Source organism: Eriocheir sinensis, chromosome 52, assembly GCF_024679095.1.
Source record: "Eriocheir sinensis breed Jianghai 21 chromosome 52, ASM2467909v1, whole genome shotgun sequence".
NCBI classification, from domain to species: domain Eukaryota; kingdom Metazoa; phylum Arthropoda; class Malacostraca; order Decapoda; family Varunidae; genus Eriocheir; species Eriocheir sinensis.
In genome coordinates this window covers 12,590,469-12,610,013 of record NC_066560.1, presented here as the reverse complement: position 1 = coordinate 12,610,013, position 19,545 = coordinate 12,590,469, and the positions used below count along the sequence as shown (strand labels likewise).

General features: G+C 45.6%; 2 protein-coding genes across 4 annotated transcripts; one reads left to right on the top strand and one right to left on the bottom strand.

The window, feature by feature from the left end:
- Positions 1–2,276: 2,276 nt before the first annotated feature.
- Positions 2,277–19,545, top strand: LOC126983095 (uncharacterized). The gene is made up of 11 exons (XM_050835597.1): positions 2,277–2,375; positions 8,485–8,682; positions 9,048–9,146; positions 10,360–10,458; positions 13,081–13,341; positions 13,867–14,049; positions 15,108–15,302; positions 16,181–16,407; positions 16,636–17,868; positions 18,123–18,310; positions 18,894–19,545. Exons 3-11 carry the CDS (start codon positions 9,138–9,140, stop codon positions 19,187–19,189), a joined length of 2,691 nt encoding a protein of 896 aa, XP_050691554.1. The 5' UTR covers positions 2,277–2,375; positions 8,485–8,682; positions 9,048–9,137; the 3' UTR covers positions 19,190–19,545.
- LOC126983096 (hydroxylysine kinase-like) lies at positions 2,726–7,812 on the bottom strand. Of its 3 annotated transcripts, none has more exons than XM_050835599.1 (7): positions 7,671–7,812; positions 6,397–6,572; positions 5,026–5,242; positions 4,645–4,778; positions 4,120–4,294; positions 3,709–3,962; positions 2,726–3,514 (listed from the first exon to the last, which is right to left on the bottom strand). In XM_050835599.1, exons 2-7 carry the CDS (start codon positions 6,556–6,558, stop codon positions 3,329–3,331), a joined length of 1,128 nt encoding a protein of 375 aa, XP_050691556.1. In that variant the 5' UTR covers positions 6,559–6,572; positions 7,671–7,812; the 3' UTR covers positions 2,726–3,328. The 3 variants fall into 3 exon arrangements, with proteins under 3 accessions (XP_050691556.1, XP_050691557.1, XP_050691555.1); XM_050835600.1 differs by lacking the exon at positions 7,671–7,812 and adding an exon at positions 7,197–7,343; XM_050835598.1 differs by lacking the exon at positions 7,671–7,812 and adding an exon at positions 7,035–7,187.

The window sequence follows — 19,545 nt, the reverse complement described above, 5'->3', positions numbered from 1 at the left end:
AGGATGTGGTGATCGTCTCCTTGCAAAGTCTGCCACTGTTTTATATTGCTTTTTATGCCTATTAAAGTCTCGTGTTGCGTCCTTGAGGTGCCCGCTGGACTGACTGGCTCCCTGACTTACTGGTGGACTGTTTGGCTGACTGACTGAGGCTGAGTGGCTGGCTGACTGACTGAGACTGAGTGGCTGACTAACTGACTGGCTGGCTGACTGGCTTACCAACTGGCTTATTGACTGGTTGGCTTATTTTCTACGTAGTTATCTTGCTATTTGTCTTCCTGGCTGGCTGGCTGAATGGCTGACTGACTTGTTGGTTCTCTGGTTGTCTTTCTGTTCGCCTTTTGGTTGGCTGAATGGCTGGTCTGGTCTCTCTCTCTCTCTCTCTTTCTCTGACTGGTTCGTTGGCCTTGCTCGGGGGGCTGGCTGTCTGGCTGCTTGGCTTGCTGACTGGCGGTGAGAGAATGGCTGGTTATAATGTCTCAAGCAGCGCGTCCCGAGGCGGGCAGATAAGATGCTTTCAGGCCCATTAAACGCTGACACCGAGAGATATAAGACCGCCTTGTTTTTACGCGGGGAATGTGGGCCGCCGGGGAGCACACGGGTGGCGGGTAAGGGGGCTGCCAAGGCTTGGGGGTCCGATTTTGTTAGTGTGTGTATCGGAGTGTGTGTGTGTGTGTGTGTGTGTGTGTGTGTGTGTTAGTGGGTTGTTTGTGTGTGTGGGGGGGGGGGGGGGGCGTGGGGGGAGGGAGGAGAAGAAGGATAAAAAAATATGTAAAAGGTATGCAAATAGAAACACGTATAGCTACACTTTTTTTTTATAGATATAACTAATTGTTTTTACTTTCTCTCTCTCTCTCTCTCTCTCTCTCTCTCTCTCTCTCTCTCTCTCTCTCTCTCTCTCTCTCTCTCTCTCTCTCTCTCTCTCACCCCTTTACCCCCTCCCTGATAACGAGGACGCGCGATGAAAGGCTCTGTATAAGGACTAATTGGCAGGCGGTCGTGGGATAAAGAATAACTTGGCATCAAAATTAACTTGAGGATCTGACTGCAAGGCGCGTGTGATGGATACCGAGAGAGAGAGAGAGAGAGAGAGAGAGAGAGAGAGAGAGCTGTCGTGCCCAACCTTCCACGTAAATAGACAGACAGACAATCACACGTTCATATATTAGGATACGAACGTGTGTGTGTGTGTGTGTGTGTGTGTGTGCGTCGTTGATAATTACTGGGCGGGAGGTTTTATATATGTACGCTTAGGGCAGAGAGAGAGAGAGAGAGAGAGAGAGAGATTATCAAGGTAGCAAGGGTTGTAATCGGTATGCTATAGGAAGATACTGCTTTCGTCCCCTGCCAGAGAATCGTCTACCCTGTATATACACTCTCTCTCTCTCTCTCTCTCTCTCTCTCTCTCTCTCTCTCTCTCTCTCTCTCTCTCTCTCTCTCTCTCTCTCTCTCGCTCTCTCTCTTCTCACCAACAGCAGCCAGCCTACCCTTAACCCTGAACTCTCCCTTTAGCCTCCTCTCACTCCTGTCTAACTCCTTGCCATCACCCCTTACTTGCCCCTCGCTACCCGCCTCTCACTTCCTGCCCGACACTTTTCTCCCGTCTCCGTTCTCTCCACTACCCGGCAGCTCACCTCACTCCAGCTAGCGTTCGTCTTCCTGAAGGTTATCCGTGAATCACTTGTTGGCGTGCATATTAAACGCTGCTGGTGACGGTGAAACATGCAAGTTATCTAGGTGTGGCTTCCGCGTAGCCTCACACACACACACACACACACACACACACACACACACACACACACACACACACACACAGTCAGTCAGATACACACTTACTGACAGACTGATTCAAAAAAAAAAAAAAAAAAAAAAAAACATGCACTCAACCTGGTAGCCTCATGCACAGCTACTGAAATAGTCTTATAATCCTCCTCCTACTCCTCTTCCTCCTGTACTTACTTCTCTTAATCCTCCTCCTTCTGCCTGTTCGGTTACACATGATATCAAGTATTTTTGTGTCTTGATTAATAATAGATTGTTGAGTGGCGTCTCGTCCCTCCTTAAATAGCCTAGTATTTTTTTCGTTTGTGTGAACTCGCTTTCATTTCATTTTATTTTTATTTTTTTGTATGTGTATCACTGTATTATGCATTTTCCCTCGCCATGTGTGTGTGTTTTTGTGTGTGTGTGTGTGTGTGTTTTCAATTTCAATTTTGAGTGCCGTTCCTGCCTGCCCTCGCTGCCTCTCCCGTGCCTGACCGCCTGTTCCCTTCCAGTGCGGCTACACGGCCCTGCAGCGCGCCGCCTGTGAGGGCCACGTAGACATCGTGCGGCAGCTCATCAAGCACAACGCTAACGTGGACCACCAGGATGACCAGGTGAGTCGCGGCACTGGTAGTCACGAGTTCAGCTCGTGGTCAGGCCGTGGTGAATTACATACACACATAACCATTTTTAGCGTTCTGTAGTCATGGCAATCAATAACTTCCTAATCCTATTCATATTCGAGAAATAACCAACATTAGTTAATAGCCTGCATAGCCTTCAGTACTTTAGTAACTAGTCACTCGTTCGCCTGACTGTGCAGACTCCGTAACTGAGTTCACCGCGGCGCGAAAGTAGTTCTTCAACATCAGTAGACTTTATCAACCCACGCCGTCCCCTCGCCTCGGTACTGTCGTTAACGGAGTCGCCAATGCTACTGAAGCAGGAATAATCACACATGACCTTGTCGTTCACGCGCTTTAATGCGGTTAACCTGCGAGAGATAAGCAATACATCTGAATGTATCACGTATTAAACAATACAGCTCAAGATAATTGATTACAGTCAAGTCGAGTATAACAAATGTGACACCTTATCCTACCAGATCATTTACAATGCAATCTTATGTAAACTTACTACATTGAGAGGTCTGTTAGGCCTTACGGCTCCTTTCCCCATTCGCCGCAGGGTGAAAACCGGCTCCTCTGAGTCCTCTCCCTTCCCAGCAGCCACCCTAAGGGGAAGGCGTCCGTGCCCAGGACCTGTCGTCTTCTTTCTGTCTCTTGGCCTGAGGCGAGACCCTCCAAAGCTAGAACGGCTAACTCCTGGGTCAGGGCTTCCCCTTACCACCGTCCACCACTGCCCGTCTTACCTCCCCTGCCTCTGTGTAGTGAAAACAATCCGCTCGGCGCACCCTGGGTAACACAACTGCTGCATTTGCCTTCCCCGTTATTATGTACGATGAAAAGTAGACTAATGTTTTTGAGGCTCCCTTTTGATACACTGCGCCACTCCAGGACAAACACCGAGTGGAAACCTGGACTGAAGTTAGCTGACAAGTATCCTTCTATTGGTAACTCTTTAGAGTGCTCTTCCACTGGGCAAGGAGTTGGTCCTTGGGTGTCTGCCACAAAGAGCCCAGCACTTCCCAGCCTCGCACTGCTGTTATCTGCAGGTACTCATTACCTGGGTCCTGCATGTAGCTGTAGGCGCCCATCACAAGGCTCTGGGCAAAGCGAACAGCAATGCACTCCTGCAAAGGAGACAAGAATCTTTACTAGCAAAACTAAGCACGCTCGGTAATTACTGATCTCACACGAGTAGTGCTGTTGTCTTTGATTAGTCTAAGTAACAGTCTAGTTGCATACTGCAGGGAGCTATGAGATCCATCTAATCCAAGTGTCATCTTCAATATTGCAAAACATCAGACTTGAAAATACAACTCACCTTTAAGATGCTCCATTCATCCTCTGTGACAGCCCTTTGTGTGAGGTAGCCAGCGAGTGCATGTCCTGCAGCCTCATCTGGGGGCATTACCCTGACCTCCAGCATTAGGTACATGATGATGATGGCCAGTTCAAAGACGTAACATGAATGTTGGATGTCGCCAAAGTCTATGAGGCTAATGTGGTAGGCGGAAGGATCTTCATCATTGTCACTGACAATGATGTTGTAGTCACTACAGTCTCCGTGAATAAAGCCTGGAAACAAAGGCCTGATGCTAGAATGTCTTGATAACTTTTAACTTGTTCAAAGAGATGAAATAACTTTCAAGACTTTAAACAATTAAAAGGACAGCGTCCATACCGTTTATTTAGAAAAAAGTTCTAAGAGGTCATTGCCGGTAAGGTGACTGACCTCTCTCCAGGGTGGGCAGGAGTGGCACAACCGTCGTCTGCCACGCCTCCAGCACCTCCTCCACCAGCCGCCTCCTCCCCTCGTCCTTCACGGCGAACAGGAATTTGGACAACTCGGGAGCGCTCTCGAGGCACCAGATTAAGCGGCGCTGCTTCACGGCCTCGTTGTGGAAGTCCTGAGGAAGAGTTCGGTGGTGATGACTATTGATTGATGGGGATTGAAGTAAATATATAATTTCGAGTATGTTCGCTAGTTCCTACACACCATTTTGATGAAGTCATGTGAAAAAATACTCTGGAAAACTAAACGGAGATAAAAAATATATATAATTCATTACTTTGACAATATTTTTTTCTTGATATTAGTCTACTAAGTGGAATTGCGGTCATGAATTGGCGAACATATCCAAAATTACAATACTGGGAACAGACCCATCCAGACGCCGGAGAGGAAATCTGCAAAAAGTGAAACTGACTACAGCAGATCCGAGCCCCCCAGACAGCATCGGTCGTGCCTCCACCTTACCCTGAGCTCGTTGTCCACCCTCGCCACGAGGGCTCCCAACTCGAAGAAGAGCTGGGCGGTGTAAGGCACCTGGGAGAGGATCTTGCCGGGAAGGAAGGTCAGCAGCCTCACGAGGTTCTCCCCCTCCTCGCCTGCTACTCTCACCACGGCCGGAGAGGAAACAAGTGTCATTCTCTATTTCCACGCAATTACTTGAAAATTGACTAGTCATTACCCTTCCATCATAGTTATATACAATGTAATATCAACTATCACGAAAGACAGATTTTACACGCCTGCTCGATGAGAGGCGTTTATACATTCATGAAAATATTCCTACAACGAAGACATCGCGAGAAGCAAATCAATGAAGTACTTTCAATATCGCTGTCAGGTGCGTACCTTTGTCACCAGTGATTTCTGATAAAATGAAATGAGAGCCGGTCACATTTTTCTCTGGTTTGGGCACCTTGATGCCTCTGGCGAGGAGGAAGAGCATTATCTCGTTCTGCGCAGCCATCACCCCGGCATTTTTGGAGTCCAAGGAATTGGTCACCTTCAAGACGTAGCCGTCTGGGTGCCCCTCTGGGATGTGAGGGTTGCTGCTTTCTGACTCCACCTCGGAGTTATGAAAGAAAACGAGAACTTAATATATATATATATATATATATATATATATATATATATATATATATATATATATATATATATATATATATATATATACATATATACATATATACATATATATATATATATATATATATATATATATATATATTCTAATCACACTCAATATATACACACACACACACACACACACACACACACACACACACACACACACACACACACACAAAAACAAAGGGAAATATAAAAAAGCCACAGCAACAAAGTATCACACAAAAACACACACACACACACACACACACACACACACACACACACACACACACACACACACACAAAAAGAAAGGAAATTTAATTAAGCCCCAGCAACATGGTATCACATGAACACACACACACACACACACACACACACACACACACACACACACACACACACACACACACACACACACACACACACACACAAAAGAAAGGGAAATTTAATTAAGCCCCAGCAACATGGTATCACACATGAACACACACACACACACACACACACACACACACACACACACACACACACACACACACACACACAAGAAGAAAGGGAAATTTAATTAAGCCCCAGCAACATGGTATCACACATGAACACACACACACACACACACACACACACACACACACACACAAAAACACACACACACACACAAGAAGAAAGGAAATTTAATTAAGCCCCAGCAACATGGTATCACACACACACACACACACACACACACACACACACACACACACACACACACACACACACACACACACACACACACACACTAAAAGAAAGGGAAATTTAATTAAGCCCCAGCAACATGGTATCACACATGAACACACACACACACACACACACACACACACACACACACACACACACACACACACACACACACACACACACACACACACTAAAAGAAAGGGAAATTTAATTAAGCCCCAGCAACATGGTATCACACATGAACACATGGCACACACACACACACACACACACACACACACACACACACACACACACACACACACACACACACACACACTAAAAGAAAGGGAAATTTAATTAAGCCCCAGCAACATGGTATCAAACATGAACACATGGTACACACACACAACACTTACCTGTAGATGGAAATTCTTGTCGTCGTAGCTGTTGAGTTCCTTGATGGAGGTGACGGTGAGGCCGAAGAGCTTGCGGGCCAAGGTCTTTGCGTTTTCCTCGTCCATCACGGGCCTGATCACCTGGCCGGGCTGCAGCACACCTGGGGCATCCTCCTGTGACATGGCTGCAAACTTATCTGTAGGAGTGGAACAGGGAAGGGCCATATATTAGAGCGACTGCCCAAGATCATGTACGTCCTCTATTGATGGTTTAGAACGAAACCTTTGTGACAAGGAGGAAAAGAGGCCTTAGGATTGCCTTGTAATGTTATAAAAAATGTAACGTAGGAGAGAAAAGGGTTGTACATGATTTCCTTGACAGGAATCGTTAAAAAGAACAAAACACTTAGAACAGGGACGTAAATAGCCAATTGCGAGTACAGAGGTGGGGACAGGGAGGCCTCGTAATGATAATAACAATAACAACAACTGGCTTTTTTATGTATGTGTTTTTGCCCTTGAGCTGCCTCCTATGATGTGAAAAAATAACAACCTCTACTGCGTATTATACTCCCACTACTACTGCTTCTCCTTACTACTACTATTACTTACTACTACTAATTCTTCTACTACTACTACTACCACTACATCATACTTACAGTGGGTGACTTTTAACAGGACAACTCGAACCACACTCCTAACGTTAACCTTGCCACCAGCATCTGACTCTTCCTCCGCGCTCTCCCAAGCAACTGGAGACAACCTTGACTCTCCCTTCTACGCTGAGTTGCCTTCTACCCTCACTTGCTGTCCTCACTCACCTCCTTTCTGTGGCTACTGTCTGTCCTCTCGTTTTCTCTACTTCTTCCCTTTCACTCCGCTTGTTTGCACTTTCTCCTCTCCGGTCCTTGCTCCTCTTAGTTTTGTTTTCGATGAGCTTCCCTGGTTGCCTATAAATTATCTTCTATTGCTTTACTTTTTTTTGTTCATTCGCCTGTTTAAGAGTAGTCACGCCCACTGACTCCTCCTTCCCGCCCCCGTCTTCCCTCCCCTGCTGCCTAACGCCCTCCCGCGAAGAGGAAAGTGTGTCATTGAGTTGGTCTTGAGAGTATTATTAATTTATTTGTTCATTATTGCTATTAAAAGAAAACTGCACAAGTGCACATCCGTCCTCTCACCGCCCGAGAATCGAACCCGGGACCTCTCGGTTATGAGGCGAGTGTGCTAACTAGTAACCACGGCCGTGTGTGTGAGAGAGAGAGAGAGAGAGAGAGAGAGATTAATACTTCACTTACCATGTACCTCAGCCTGGTTGCAAGGGCAGCCTACTCAGTTGACTGCACGGCGCTCTTTAAATTCTACCACTCTGCCAGACATATGATAAGGGAGGATCATATAGATAACTTCTCTCTCTTGATTTCCAGAAAGCGTTTGATAAAGTTCCACACCAAAAATTGACGGTAAAGTACGAGTACACCAATGGTTCGCAAATTGGTTGAGCAATAGACAGCAGAGGGTAGATGGTGATCGACGGATTTAACCCAGAGTGGGCGCCTGTTTCAATGTAGTGGTGCCCCTCAGGGCTCGGTTCTTGGCCCAGTGCTGTTCATTATTTACATCAACGATGTGGACGTTGGACTCGATAATCTAAGTCATTGATATAAATAATAAACAAAAGTGGACCCAATACCGAACCTTGTGGGACCCCAATCGTAACACAGCCCCAGTCAGATCTTTTACCATTGATTTGGACTCTGCTTCCTATTGCTAAGCCACGCTTTGACCCAGTTCAAAACTTTACCCAATACTCCGTGAGCCTGTAATTCAATTAAGCAACAGTCGATGGTGAGGAACTTTGTCAAACGCTTTACTAAAATCAAGATAAATTACATCATAATTTTAATCTCTGTCTACCGTCTCAAATATTTCATTGTAGAAGGACAAGAGATTGGTGAGGCATGACAGTATATATAGTAGCAGTAGTAGACCTATAGCTGCATAGCAGTATAGTAGTAGTAGTAGTAGTAGTAGTAGTAGTGCGATGGTGAGGGTGTTAAAAACAAGATATAATCATCTTTCCTTATCTTCTCCCTTCCTCTCCCTGTGCAGCACGGGAACACGGCGCTACACGAGGCGGCCTGGAAGGGCTACAGCCACACGGCGGAGGCGCTGGTGCGCGCCAAGGCCAATGTCTATATCAAGAACAAGGGCGGCTTCGCGCCGCTGCACCTGGCCTGCCAGAACGGCCACAACCAGACGTGCCGCGTGCTGCTGCTGGCGGGCTGCAGGCCGGACATCAAGAACAACGTGAGTCACGCTCCTCCACCACGAGGAAGGAAAAAAATACCAAGATTTCTACCATAGAATTAAATTAAAACATTCCAGTCTTTTCAACATTTTTTCCCTCAGAATATAAATTGATTTTGGGGTCTCTTCTATATTTTACATTGTGGGAGCAGTGTGCTGTTGACCTTCTATCTATGTAGTATATTACTAAGCCCTTGGTTTGCCTGCCTTATTGATGAATTTGCCGTTAAAATCGTAATCGTCTTGTATAGGCCTACACGATCTTATTTACGCAACCCACACTGTTTCGTGCACTTGAGGCAACAGAAACAGCTAATTATTATTATAACCTGTCTTCTGTCCTGACGTGATATAATCCCTTCCAGTACGGCGACACGCCCCTGCACACCGCCGCGCGCTACGGCCACGCGGGGGTCACGCGCATCCTGCTCTCCGCCCGCAGCCACGTCGCCGAGATGAACAAGGTGACCTCACCCTGGCTCTGCTCCCCCCCTCCTCCTCCTCAAGTGCCATATGATCCTTTCCCTCCTCCTCCTCCTCCTCCTCCTCCTCCCCCCCCCCCCCACAAGTGCCATATGACCCTGTCCCTCTTCCTCCACTGCCTCCCCCACAAGTGCCATATGACCCTGTCTCCTCCACGTCTTCTTCCTTCTCCACAAGTGACACACACACACACACACACACACACACACATCCCTTCTTATCTATCCTCCTCTCCCTGTGTTTGCTGTTTTCTGCGTCCTATCATTTCTTTCCTGCCATATATACTTCTTCATTATCAGCCCTCATCCATTATTTTGTTAGTGTTTTGCCATTAACCTGTCATATCCTTTCTTTTTCTTTCCTTTTTTTTTGTTAATAAGTCTACTTTTATGTGTTAATCATGTCATTCCTTGTTCAGTCTGAGTTCACAGTTTTATGGCGCTGGAGTGATAAGGGATAAGTATGCATCCCAGGTGTGAAGGCTTGATATTGGTGGAGCAGGTAGCAGACAGGTAATTGTGACTGCCCGTCCATGAATCCTAACGGTCATTTAGTGCGTTCGGTGCAAAGGTATGTAGGTACTTAGGTGTGTGAGGCACCAAGCACGGCATGAGACTGATATTATCAATCGCCTCGGGTTCATGTTACGACTATATTTTAAGGCCAGGGAGGAGCTACGTCGGGTTGTCATGAGTGCTTATCCCATTCAAAGCACGGAAGCCTTGCAAAACTACTACCAGGGCCATGATATTGAGGACAGGGGAACAATGCAAGAGGAGAGGAGGGAGGGAGGAAGGAAGTAGGAGAGGTGACCGGCAGGATTATGGGAGAGAGGAAAGGAGGAGGAATATCAGAGAGAGGAAGAAAGGCAGGACAGGGGAGGTGATAAGGGTGAATGAGGCAGCAGACGAGTGAGTGTGTGTGCATGTTTGAGGGGAAGGAGAGACGACAGGCAGGATTATGGGAGAGAGGAAGGGGAGGAGGAGTGTTAGAGAGAGGAAGAAAAACAGTACAGGTGATGAAGTTAAATGAGGCAGCAGACAAGTGAGTGTGAGTGTATGTTTGAGGGGAAGGAGAGGCGACATGAGAGATAGGGGCAAGGAGTGTTAGAGGGATGAAGAAAAAAATAAAAACAGTACAGGTGATGAAGGTAAATGAGGCAGCAGGCAAATAAGTGTGAGTGCCTTGTTTCAGAATGGCGACACAGCCCTGCACATCGCGGCAGCCATGGGGAGGAGGAAGCTGACCAAGATAATGCTGGAGTCCGGGGCCGACCAGACCATCAAGAACAAGGTGACGAACGCACTCATGCACTCACACACGCACTCACTCACCTTGATTTTGTTCACTCACTCACACTCACTCACTCATCTTGATTTTGTTCACTCACTCACACTCACTCACTCACCTTGATTTTGTTCACTCACTCACTCACTCACTCACTCACTTCCTCACTCATTTTCATACTCTTCATTTATTTACTCACTTGCTCACTCAATCACTTATTCACTCACTCACTCATTCTTGCTTATTCTTGTTCACTCACTCTACAAAAGACTCATGCTCTCATTCACTCCCTTGCCACTTTGTTCACTTACTCATTAATTCACTCACTCACTCAGTCACTCACCATGCATTCATTCACTCATGTTCTCACTGAGCCTTGTTCATTTTTTGTCTCCTGGATTATGAGCTAACTCTATTTTTTTTCAGAGCAAGGTAATGTAAACACTAACTCACTCATCCATTCAATCATTTATTTTCCTTGGTGTATTTAATGAGGCAAAAAATGTATAAGTAGTGCAGTATCATAAGCACATGGAGGTACTGCACAGAGGAAGGATCTAAGCTCAACCTTATAATAGGAAATACTTATAAAACAGAACACTTCCTAATGTAAAAGCATATTCTATTTTTATTTCTTTACCCGGCAGCAGCGACGGGCCAAATTTGTGCCACGATTTAAACCCCCAAAAATAGATGATACATAAACTGATCACAAATGCTTTGTTATATATTATGAAATGGTTTGTGTGAGTGATGATTTTTTCTCATTTTTCTTGCTTAGAGGGACCATTAAGAAACATGATCCCCGCTGCTATCGGGTTAATGAGACAAAAAATAGTATATAAATAGTTCCATGTCATAAACACTTGGAGGTACTGTGCAGAGGAAGAATCTAAGCTCAACCTCATAATAGAAAATACTTATAAGATAGAACACTTCCTAATGTAAAAGTATATTCTGTTTTTATTTGTTAACTTAATAGTTGAAGATATGCATATAAAGCAAAATAGGATGCCATTAGTCAAGGCACACTCTAACTTTATCCTTTCAGAGTACAAACCAAACATAAAACTTACATAACATTGAATAGAAATCATATGACAAGCTATAATGGTGAAAACACATGTTGCTTCTTCAATATTTCCAAGTACAAGCAACTAATTCAACAAAGAAGTAAAAAATTAAAAGGAAAACAAGACTATCCTGATGGAAATGCATGTTCTAGCTTCATCTCAAATTACAAGATAGATTAGACCACCAGAATAAACTTGCCCTCCTACAATCCTGATGGAAATGCATGTTCTAGCTTCATCTTTTCAAATTACAAGATAGATTAGACCACCAGAATAAACTTGCCCTCCTACAATCCTGATGGAAATGCATGTTCTAGCTTCATCTTTTCAAATTACAAGATAGATTAGACCACCAGAATAAACTTGCCCTCCTACAATCCTGATGGAAATTCATGTTTTAATTCATCTTTTCAAACTACAAAACAGATTAGACCACCAGAATAAACTTGCACGCCTACAATCCTGATGGAAATGCATGTTTTAACTTCATCTTTTCAAATTACAAGATAGATTAGACCACCAGAATAAACTTGCACGCCTACAATCCTGATGGAAATGCATGTTTTAACTTCACCTTTTCAAATTACAAGATAGATTAGACCACCAGAATAAACTTGCACGCCTACAATCCTGATGGAAATGCATGTTTTAACTTCATCTTTTCAAATTACAAGATAGATTAGACCACCAGAATAAACTTGCACGCCTACAATCCTGATGGAAATGCATGTTTTAACTTCACCTTTTCAAACTACAAAACAGATTAGACCACCAGAATAAACTTGCACACCTACAATCCTGATGAAAATTCATGTTTTAACTTCACCTTTTCAAATTACAAGATAGATTAGACCACCACAATAAACTTGCCCTCCTACAATCCTGATGGAAATTCATGTTTTAACTTCACCTTTTCAAACTACAAAACAGATTAGACCACCAGAATAAACTTGCACTCCTACAATCCTGATGAAAATGCATGTTTTAACTTCACCTTTTCAAATTACAAGATAGATTAGACCACCAGAATAAACTTGCACTCCTACAAGCCTGATGGAAATGCATGTTCTAACTTCACCTTTTCAAACTACAAAACAGATTAGACCACCAGAATAAACTTGCACTCCTACAATCCTGATGGAAATGCATGTTTTAACTTCACCTTTTCAAACTACAAAACAGATTAGACCACCAGAATAAACTTGCACACCTACAATCCTGATGAAAATTCATGTTTTAACTTCACCTTTTCAAATTACAAGATAGATTAGACCACCACAATAAACTTGCCCTCCTACAATCCTGATGGAAATTCATGTTTTAACTTCACCTTTTCAAACTACAAAACAGATTAGACCACCAGAATAAACTTGCACTCCTACAATCCTGATGAAAATGCATGTTTTAACTTCACCTTTTCAAATTACAAGATAGATTAGACCACCAGAATAAACTTGCACTCCTACAAGCCTGATGGAAATGCATGTTCTAACTTCACCTTTTCAAATTACAAGATAGATTACACCACCACAATAAACATGTACTCCTCTTCCAGCAAAACGAGGCGCCGGGAGACATTGCCAAGCGGAAGGAGTTCGACCAAATCTTAGAAATCCTGAAGAATCCTCCGCCCATAGTGTCTGTGGAGGAGCGGCTGAGGAGGGAGCAGGAGCAGAAGAAGCGGGAGGCTAAGAATGGGGCAGCAGGTGGAGGGAAGGACAAGGACACCGGGAAGGGGGATAAGAAGAGGGGCAAGACCAATGACAGCGGGACCTCCTCTAAAGACAGCAGCACCCGAGCCAAGGAGAAGAAGAAGGTGAGGGTGACGGCTGGACTGACAATCTTAGCCTTCATTGTGATATAGATTGTAGTATTTTGATCTTGTAATACTTTGTTGATTTTCTGATATATTTTTTGTCGCTAATTTTCATCTTCTGTCACCCTTCTGCTTCTGCTTCCTTTGTGATACTCAGTACTTTGATCTTGTGATATTTTGTTTATTATATAAGATAATTTGATTGTTAGTGTTATCAGTATCCTTTTAAGTTACATATCGTCCATACGTATTAGCTTTCTATAAATATTCAGCATTACGAACGTACATTCAAAACACTCTCCTTATGGGACTGCAAGAGGTCAGTCTGTATACCTAACTGTCTCCTTATATGCCACGTGCCTGTCAGAATATTATCATCTTCATTCTCCAGTATTATCAGTATCATGTCAATCCTTAATCATAAATTTGTATACCAAGCAAGTACCAAGTCACCCTCACCCACCCAGCTGTCTATACCAGGTAACACACTCACCAACACACTCACCCATGCCTTCCTTCCCCCAGCACAAGGCAGAGCACAAGGAGAAGCGCCGAGCCAAGCAGGTGCAGTGGTCGCCGTACGGATGCCAATACTACCCGCCGCTGTCCCCGCAGGACCTGGCCGTGCCCAACATTGACTCCCTCCCCAAGGACCCGCTGGGCAAGGGGGAGCAGTACTTCATTGATCTTGCCGGCAACATCAAGAAGGTGAGGATCAGGGTGATTTTAGTCTCCATAGACCTCTGATGTATTATTGATTTGGGGATCTTGAATATTTAGTTGTGTATTGTGTTATTTTTGTTAAAAGTAAGGCATATGTAAATTGTGACATGTATTATTTTGTGTTTGTATTCTTCCATGACCTGTGTCCAGAAATAAACAGGCTCTTTTTTGCCACATCAAGAACCTTCATACTTAACCTTGTAGTAGCGACGGGCCAAATTTGTGGCGTTACCGTGTAGCAGCGACCGGCCAAATTTTTGCCATGATATAAACCCCCAAAAATAGATCATGCATAAACTGATCACAAATGGGTTGGTAATATTATGAAATGGTTTGCGTGAGTGATGATTTTTTCTCATTTTTCTCGCTTAGAGGGACCTTTGATCCCCGCAGCTACTGGGTTAAAAAGAATTCTCATTTATATCTTTTTGGTATTTTTTTTATGTTCTCTTTAATTTTCTTTCACTTTTTTTCACTATCTCAAAGAATCTCTCTATGCCCTGAGCCATGCCTTGACTCCTTGATGACTTGCGTACTCTCTCAGGGACGCTCTTTACCCAATGCAATATCTTTACCATTGGTGGAAGTATTGCACGACCATTTGTGTCCGTGGGTGGAACTACAGTTACTTCTGTGCATATTTCTTTTGTTACTTCACTTTTCCTCTTTTTGTTTTCCCGTATAATCTTGACTACAATGGGGGGCTTCGTGGTGCAGTGGTTTGTGCACTCAGCTCACAACCGAGAGAGCCCGGGTTCGATTCCTGGACGAAGTGGAAAAATTTGGGCGGCTTTTCCGATACCCTATGCCCCTCTCCACCCAGCAGTGAATGGGTACCACGTATTAATCAGGGGTTGTGTGCCGTTTCCTGGGATCTGTTCCCTTCTCCTATAATTCCTTCCCCCTCCTGTCTCTCTCCGGCATATGACCACAGATGTTGCGCCGACTAAACGAAACTTTCCAACTTTTTTCTTGACTACAATATCAAGGACGTATTCAGTGTTATAAAGAATGTTTTAACTAATCCCTTGGTGTCCTTTTAGGGGCCGGTGGGCGTGGGCTACACCTGCTACTGTGCACCCTTCTTCAAGAATGTGGAGGACAAGCTGGAGAAGGACAAAGTGGCGCTCATGGACCACATCGACGCAGCGCACGACAAGCTGGACGCCAAAATCACCAACCTGGAACATCGCACCAAGTCACACATCCAACACCTCAGTGACAACGTGAAGCAGAAGGTGAGTCACTGCTGATGTCACTGCTGATGCCACTGCCTTGTAAAGCAAATCACTGCCAATGTGAGTCAGGGGGAAGCAGAAAGGGAGTCACTGCTGTCACTGTTGTTGTCTTCTTAACCCGTCCGCTGCGATTGGCATGGATTTGACCTTCACTAGTAGCCTGGTAACATACACTCTCAGGGCTTTCTCTGCCTCTGTGGTGGATAGTGGAGTGTTTCCCATGTGGTACTGGTGTGCTGGATATCCCCTCCCAAGCTGCATGACTTTACATTTTCCTTCATTGAATTGCAGCAGCCACTTTTTGCTTCATTCCTGTAGCTTGGTGAGTCTTCTTGTAGGAAATCCACCGTTTATTTGTCATCTATATATTTAATTAAGGTGCAAATGGTTGTGTTCTGTGAATATTTAGAAATCATCTTCTATTTTTTGATAAGTCAGATGTGTTGTGAGTGGTAGTCAGTATTTTGAAGTTGGGGTGATAGTATTCTTATTAGTAAGTAATTGGTTCATTATAGTTCTTCTCTTTTTAAGTCTGAGATGTGATACATATTTCCCTTTTTACGAATCAGGTATATAATAGATGATTCTGTTTAAATTAAAGGTACATTAATCTTCCTAAAAATCATATATGTTTGCTTTTGAATTAGAAGTTTAGCAATACTTTCTCATAGTAATATCATATAGTGTCCTTCTCCTGATCTGTAGAAAGTTAAACATTGTGCATAGTTAACCAATCACTGTGACCTGGCAGACAAACAGAGTGCAGTCAAAATCAGAAGTTCCACATTTTTTTGTTTGAATTGCTGTGACCTTTCCTGATCTATAAATAGTAAATAAACTTCCAAACCTCCACATTCACTTTGACCTGCTCCCAACAGTTGGCTGACGAGAAGGAAGAGTGTCGGCAGCGCGTGGAGAGGACAAAGGTAGCGAGGGAGGTTCAGGCGGACTCCAAGATGTCGCAGCTGCAGCAGTGGGTGGAGCGGCGCCTGGCATCGCGCGCCCCTCCCAGCCAGCAGCCACAGATCCTGCCGAGGTCCTTCATGTTCAGAGGCTCGGTGCGGAGACCCAAGGAGCCTCCCCCCGGCCACTACCCACTCTCCAGGTGCAGTGATTTAGTTTTTTTGCCCCCAATAATGATATACGCTTTCAGTAATTGGTTATACACAATTGGATATGGCTGGGAAAATCAAATCTCACCACCATCCACCATGTGCATACTTCCTCCACTAGCTTTTCTGCCAAGCTGCCTTCCTCTCACTCCATTCCTTTGTGATCACACAGTTTCTATTCCCTGTGGTTTTTTCCCTTCTGACGAGTGGTGTTTTTGCAGGTCCCGGTCGGAGGAGGCCATCTCAGAGTACCGCGAGGAGGGTGAGAGTGACCGGGACTCTGTGTACAAGGGGCTGCGCGTGCTGGACCACCCCACCTCCATGTACAACATTCCCCAGACTGTGCATGATGAACACGATGCAATCATCTATGATGCCCCCAGAACCATACCCTCCCTGGTGCCTGGCATCCTCCGCTGCCCCTCACCTACAGACCACCCCTCCAGAAGCTTGTCAGCGGATAGCCGCCGCCTCACGCCAGCAAGAATGACTCAAAGACGCAGCCACTCACTAGATGCCAGAAACGTCCTTGAAAGCTCCGAAGACTTGCCAAATGGAAAGGGGTTAAGGAGAAGTGAAGGATCATCCACTGGCACCCCAGTGAGGGATGTTCTCAATGAGTCTGCCAGCAGTGACATGTCTGCTGGCCAGCGAGGCAGCAGAAGTAGCAGAGGCCTCAGTGGGTCTTCCATGCACGGGTCTCCAGTGGTGCGAAGGATGGGCCGCTACTCCCCCGCCAACCCCTCGCCCCTCCTGCGGCACCCTGACCTCTCAGTACCACCAGACGCTGCAGCAGCACACCCTCCCAGCAGGCCCTCTCCCCTCCACCATACAGACCTCAACCAGGCCGTGGACAACCTGAGGGTCTCTCAGTCCCATGCTGAACATGGCGCCATACCAAAGACAACCATGCGTGCTGAGGATGCGACTCACGGCATCAGAGGCAGCGAAGGGAACCATGTGCAGCAGCAGCATCAACAGCAGCAGCATCAACAGCAGCAGCATCAACAGCAGCAGCATCAACCCCAAGGGTGGAGCGGCTACAGCCGCTACGACTACCGCAACAACAACCCCTACATGCATGGTGACCTCAGAGGCCGTGCAGCAGCCACCTACCAGCCCCAGGTTACCAGTACCCATGTGGAGCCCACCCCTGCCAAGGTCGGGGCTGAAAACTACATGCAGTACCCCAAGTACCCAACACCCCCTGAGGAGGCCCAGACAGCAGAGCCCTACCAGCCCCAGCCCGGTGAAGCCTACGGCCACACTCAGACTGCCAGAGATGCTGACGTTTACTACACACAAAACGCAGAAGCCTACCAGAGCCACACTGTGGAAGCCTACCACACACAGACCACAGAGGAGCACCACAACCAGAGTGTGGAGGCCTTCCAGGCACAAATGGCCCAGGCTCAGGAAGAATATGATGCTGCTACTTACCTGGACATGGACAGGTGAGGAAGCAACACTGTGAAGGTTTTGTTGGAGATCTGGGAGTGTCTGCAAAGTGCTTCACAGTGCTGTGCTAGTAATTGCTTGCTGAAAATTTTAAGGTAATATCCAGCAGACAGGAGTACAAGCAGTAATTAAGCTTTTTTTTTCTTTTTTATTTATTTATTTTTTTATTTTATTTTTTGAGTTGCCTCCCTTGCCATAAAAAATAAAAGGTCAGCAGAATACGAGTAAACCCATGTCTCATTCATCACAGGTACAGGATCCAGCAGGCAGTGAGGCGGCTGTACGACGGCTACCTGGCGGAGGGGCGGCTGGAGGCTGTACGTGGCGGCGGCGGACGTAACCCTCACGAGTCCTCCATGGAGCACGACTCTCACAATGACTCGGGCTACTCCACCAGGCTCTGCACGGGCTCGCAGGGACCCTCACCGGCCCTCTCTGGTGGGTACACGGCTTGTCATAGAGACTTGTACCTTACTTTTACCTTTTAGTTCAGCTTGTTGGAGCCATTAACCCGTCTGCTTCGATTGGCACAGATTTCGCCTTCACTGGCAGCCTGGTAACATATAGTCCCAGGTCTTTCTCTGCCTCTGTGGTGGATAGTGGAGTATGTGTTTCCCATGTGGTATTGGTGTGCTGGATATCCCCTCCCAAGGTGCAAGACTTTACATCTTTCTTCATTAAATTGTAGCAGCCACTTTTTGCTCCATTCATGTTGCTTGGTGAGGTCTTCTTGTAGGAGGTCCTAATCCAAGGGGCTAAATGTCTTCTGTTGCACATGGAAGTAACAGGAATATCCATATAAATCATTACATGCCTCCTCTGCCCCTCATGAAAGATAAATGACAAAGATAATGACAGATTGTTTCAGAAAGTAGAAGCAACAGACTGTCATGTTGAAATTATATTAGCATTCATACCATTCACACATGTAATTGCTTGCTGTATAAGCCTTTGCATGCCATTTAAGCAATTACTCGCATATCTTCTTCAGCCACCTTTTAAGGATAAACTTTCTCCTCAGGTGGCCATGAAATGCTGCCAGACGGTGACGTGCGGCCCCACCACGGAGCAGCCACACCTGAGGCTGGGCGGTGCGCTGCCTATGGTGACGCCCAGAGGCAGGAGCTGGGCCGGGGCAGCCTAGGAGAGGCAGGGAAGGTGGTGGGGCCTGAGGCAGGCTACCCCGCCCCCCCTGGCCTGCGCTACAACAACGGCCTCCCTCCCGCGGTGGCCCCCAAGCCGGGAGTAGCACCCAAGTTCTCAACACCAAACCTGAGTGGCGACACGATCATCATTGGGGAGTCGTCGCTGGTCTGAAGACACGTTTAAGATTTTTTCTTCTTAACTTGATCATTATTGGGAAGTTGCTGCTGGAAAGTGAAGCCACAAGTGGCCCACAGCCATCAATAATTATTTATCTGTATATTGTATGTATTTTTGAAGATGGATATAAGTAGAGAGCTTTATAAAACAACTAAGCAAAGGAAAAAGACACTGCCCACACTGTGGGGAAAGTCATATGATATATCACAAGGGCCATGCAGCCACAGCCATCAGTAATTATTGGCCATGTGGGTCTTCAACTTGACAAGAGTAAAAGAGGTAAAGGAAGCAAACTAGAGGAAGGATTGAGCAATATTTGAAAGTTATAACCGGTGTGAATATATATATAT

Coding starts and splice junctions, on each gene's coding strand:
- LOC126983096 (XM_050835599.1), bottom strand. CDS start 6,558: ATGTCACAGGAGGATGCCCCAGGTGTGCTGCAGCCCGGCCAGGTGATC. Junction 5,243..6,396: donor ACAAGAATTTCCATCTACAG/GTAAGTGTTGTG, acceptor CATAACTCCGAG/GTGGAGTCAGAAAGCAGCAA. Junction 4,779..5,025: donor AGAAATCACTGGTGACAAAG/GTACGCACCTGA, acceptor TGGTGAGAGTAG/CAGGCGAGGAGGGGGAGAAC.
- LOC126983095 (XM_050835597.1), top strand. Junction 13,342..13,866: donor GAGCCAAGGAGAAGAAGAAG/GTGAGGGTGACG, acceptor TCCTTCCCCCAG/CACAAGGCAGAGCACAAGGA. Junction 17,869..18,122: donor ACTTACCTGGACATGGACAG/GTGAGGAAGCAA, acceptor CATTCATCACAG/GTACAGGATCCAGCAGGCAG.